This window comes from Austrofundulus limnaeus, unplaced genomic scaffold, assembly GCF_001266775.1.
Source record: "Austrofundulus limnaeus strain Quisiro unplaced genomic scaffold, Austrofundulus_limnaeus-1.0 Scaffold36, whole genome shotgun sequence".
In the NCBI taxonomy this organism is placed as follows: domain Eukaryota; kingdom Metazoa; phylum Chordata; class Actinopteri; order Cyprinodontiformes; family Rivulidae; genus Austrofundulus; species Austrofundulus limnaeus.
In genome coordinates this window covers 2,047,039-2,051,303 of record NW_013952438.1, presented here as the reverse complement: position 1 = coordinate 2,051,303, position 4,265 = coordinate 2,047,039, and the positions used below count along the sequence as shown (strand labels likewise).

The 4,265-nt window shown below is 39.4% G+C and overlaps 1 protein-coding gene across 2 annotated transcripts in view; it reads left to right on the top strand.

Moving 5' to 3' along the window:
* The window catches only part of miga2 (mitoguardin 2), a gene marked incomplete in the record, with an annotated part of 15,685 nt that overhangs the window by 5,406 nt on the left and 6,014 nt on the right, over window positions 1–4,265 (top strand). The window contains 8 exon segments of one of the 2 annotated variants that reach the window (XM_014006578.1): window positions 553–796; window positions 923–1,133; window positions 1,206–1,321; window positions 1,432–1,552; window positions 2,440–2,567; window positions 3,204–3,321; window positions 3,482–3,588; window positions 3,716–3,828. In XM_014006578.1, coding sequence (XP_013862032.1) covers window positions 701–796; window positions 923–1,133; window positions 1,206–1,321; window positions 1,432–1,552; window positions 2,440–2,567; window positions 3,204–3,321; window positions 3,482–3,588; window positions 3,716–3,828 — 1,010 coding nt within the window. 2 annotated transcript variants of the gene reach the window in all.

Sequence of the window (4,265 nt, the reverse complement as noted above, 5' to 3'; positions counted from 1 at the left end):
CACTCACTCACTCACTCACTCACTCACTCACTCACTCACTCACTCACTCACTCACTCACTCACTCACTCACTCACTCACTCACTCACTCACTCACTTACCTGTATTTAACCAGGATTTTATTTCCTTAATATTTTATGCACAGCACTTTGACCATGGCAGTTATTTATTTTAAATGTGTTTTATAAATAAAACTTGATTAATTTACTGGAAATTTTTTCAAGCCACAAACCACTAACGGGTCATTCATTTTTTTTTTTTTTTTGACTATACGAGGTAGATGCCAGTCAAACTGAAGTGAAAATAAAGATGGTATTATTTTTGGTAAATGTTTGACCAGCTACAGCTTTAATTGTTTTGTTTATGTTTTGATTTAGAAAGCCTTATCTGCTAATGTCAGTCAGATTTCAAATGATGGGCTTTGCTATCCCTGGCCACTCCTTTTTAAAACCTAAATATATTGTTGCCAGTCATAACAGTGTAAGGCAGCAGCTTCTGGAAAAGAATATGGTGCTATGTTTAAACAGTTTTTATAATGGTCCTATCTGTTGCAGGGTCCATAGTCAAGAACAGGTACAGGGGTGGATGTCAGCAGGACGTTGGGGAGAATTGGCTGATCAGAGGACAGAGAGGAAACTTCTTTTTGGGTGAACGTGAGGGAGTTTTGGAGAGCTGTGGCCTGGAAGCCTTTCACCTCCTGAAATGTCCCTGAAACGAGCCGAAGGGATGTCGATTGCCCAGGCTTTGGCCATGACTGTCGCAGAGATACCAGTTTTTCTCTACTCCACATTTGGGCAGGTAAAAACCTCGTAACGCTTCAGTCAAACCTAGTATGAGTAGTTACAGTTACAGCTTAATGTTTGTCTAACAAAAGCTCACATTTGACACAGCCCGTCGTTGTTTTCAAAACGTTTCGTTTCTCAGTCCATCTTTTCTCAGCTGAAACTATCTCCAAGCCTGAAGAAAGTCCTGTTTGCCACCGCACTTGGAAGTGTTGCTCTAGCGCTCACTGCTCATCAGCTGAAAAGACGAGGGAGAAAAAGGAAGCAGAAAACGCAAGCGAAGGAGGGGCAGAAGCCAGTGGGAATACCTGAGATGCTCCTGAAGACAGGAAGACCTTCCTCGTTAAAAAGAGGTGTGCAAAAACGAATCTTGTCGGTTGAAGGCGTGAAGCAGGTTTGAGTTTTACTTTGCTCCCTTGTGACAGGTCCGTTCACCAGCCGACAAATGATGAGCCCCGGATCTCGGAGCAATGACACCATGAGTGGAATTTCCTCCCTGGCTCCCAGTAAACACTCGAGTTCCTCACACAGCCTAGCATCGGTTAGTTTCATGCTTTTTCTTTTCTTTAATCAAAATGTCACACCTTTTTTACTTCCACTTCACTTTAACGGTGTCCTAAATGTGCGTCTGCGCATATGTTTCTGACAAAGACTCGAGTCCCAAACTCTCCGAATCAGTCTGTGAATCCCACCTCCCAGTGGGAGGCGGAGCCTGTGGTGGAAGAATCAGGAGCAGGAGAGGATGCCAATGCAGAGAACCTATATTTAATGGGTATGTTTTTACCGTTTCCAACTTAAGACCATTTTGATGATAATCTGACAAAAAGACAAAACACTCTAAAACATATTTATCTATTCAGATTATATTTTAAAATTAATCAAAACAAGTGTTTTAAATAAGTTTTTTGATTCTTTGTTTGAGTCAGAAATATATTATTACAATCGTTTTTATATGATTATATAACAGTTTTTTTATGGTAAAGCTAAAGAAAATTATACTTACTTAGTTCTAAAGCTAATACACAACCACCTGGACAAATAAATAAATCTATGAACGTCCTCTAAAACCATGTTTCAAAACCACAGTTTCAGTTCTCAGTGATGGAAATGTGACAACTGGGTGAAAATGCCATTTACCTTGTTTAGTGACATGCTTTGTCTAATTAATAATATATGTCTATGAGGCAATAATGTTCCTAACACTGTGAGTTTTGACTGTAAGAAAGGAATCAGACATATTTCTTTGAAAAGTTTTTAAAGAGTTCATAGTATGCCAGTTCAGAAGGCTTATTGTTTTAATACACATTGCTGAAGCACACGGTCTCAGCTTTCTACTAAAACATTGTTTTAGCTGTTTTATTTTATTAATTTCATTAAAAAATAAACAAAACGCATTTCACACAAAACAATACAGATCAAATAAAATGAAAGGCAGCAGAAGAAAAAAAATCTTATATCTGCTCCTTTAAAAATAAAATTAAAACGATAATAAACCAAATAATAAGACAAAACAGAAAAATTCAACCCATTCAATCCCATTAATTAACTCCTCTTTAAAGCATCACTTCCTTTTTATTTGTTATGATGTAGGACCAGACAGCTGTTCATTCTTCACTCAAACAGCTGCATCAAGACTTTTTTCCCTCCTTCCCCTTCTAGGAATGGAGCTGTTTGAAGAAGCGCTACGAAAGTGGGAGCAAGCTCTGCATGTCCGTCATCCCAGCAACCCGGCCTCCTGCAACAACAGCCTGGCTCTGCAGGGGGCCACCTGCGGAGACATTCCCACGGTAACAGTTTCACCCTTTAACCTGTAACGTTTTGTTTCTTCATAAGCTACGTCGATCTGCTTTAGAGGTTAAGCGGGCGGCACGGCGGGGCAGAGGTTAGAGCTGTCGTCTCCCAACAAGAAGGCTGCAGCTTTGATTTTGCCTGGGATCGTTCTGTTCAGGGTTGGCATGTTCTCCCTGTGCATGTGTGGGTTTTCTCTGGGTACTCCAGTTTCCTCTCACTGACCAAAAACATGCACCGGTAACTCTAAAATATCTTGGATGGGTGGGAGCGGGAATCTTTTACTTCCCCATGATTCAATTCAATTCAGATTTTTGGGGCCACATTTTCGTTCAAAATCGATTTTTCATTCAAAACTGATAACGTGAGCCCGCATGTTTGTCACGTTCCCAAAGTGCTTCATTTTCATTCTGCAAACCTTGGAGGCGTAGTTACAAAGTGTAGGCTGACAGTCAGTGGATTTGCTTTAGTTTTTTTTTTTTTGTTTTTTTAAATCAGTTTTGGGACATTTTATATCTATTCTGGATAAATCGAAAATAAATGTAAATGAGAATCATGATTCTGATGTGAACTGATTTGTGTTATTTTATTTTCTCGTGCGCTAAATGAACAGATCATTTTATTTTTGGTTCTAGGGTGAAACCCACAATAAAGTATTTGCTGAAAAGTTAGAGACACTATTGCACCGGGCGTACCACCTGCAGGAGGATTTTGGCAGCAGTATCCCAACTGACAGTGTGCTGGCCGACTTTGGTAAGAGTCAGCTGGAACTCTTGTTAAACTATAAAAATTCAATTCATCTGGAGAAGAAAGTCGAATTTAAAGCTCAACTTTGGGGAAATAAAGAGAAAATGTTATGGTTTGTCTGTAGTTTAGTTCTCTTTTAGCCCAGTCTGTTTCTTGTTTTAAATAGAAAGCGAAGGAACCCTTATCTTGCCTCAAGTGGAGAGTTTCCATCAGCTGCAATATGATGATGCGACTTCTGTTACGTCTGATGACTCCTTTTTCTCAGCTGCAGAGGTGACTTTCTCTCCTCTGCTTTCTAAAGACAGCCTGAAAACAAAACAAGTGGAAGTCGTCTGGATCAGTGTGAACTTACATAAATACTGATCACTTTTTCCTACATATGTGTGTTTTATCTGTGCAGCTGTTTGATAACATGACTCTAGGGGAGATCTATCCACCAATGAAGCCAGCAGCTCTGTATGAAGAAGCCTTGTCTCTGGTCCAAGATGACAAAGTGAACTTTAGGACTCTGAGGTATCTATAAAGTCATCTGCAAGTTTAATGTTTTTTAAACCAGTGTATTAACGTAAGGCGATCAGATGCAGGGACTAAATAATGATCTGGCTCTGCATCGCCCCTCAGAAGAGAAGATAGTTCCAACAAAGAAAAAAATATGAAAATGCTGATCAGTAGTTCACCTCCTGGAGAAAACTGTGGCATGTTTAGAATGATAAATTCATCAAACGTTTGTGATGATTGAGTTTAAACATTATACTTGACGTTAAAAGTTATTCAGACACTTGTCTCAAAATAGATATTATGTTTATGTTCCTGTGTGAATCGGACAGGTTTTGTCCTGAAGTTTGACATTACAAATCTAAACTCATTGGGCCTCATGCAAGAACCGTTCGTACGCACAGATTTGTTCTTAAGTTGTGCGTACGAGTGATTTAGGAGAATTTGTGGCATTC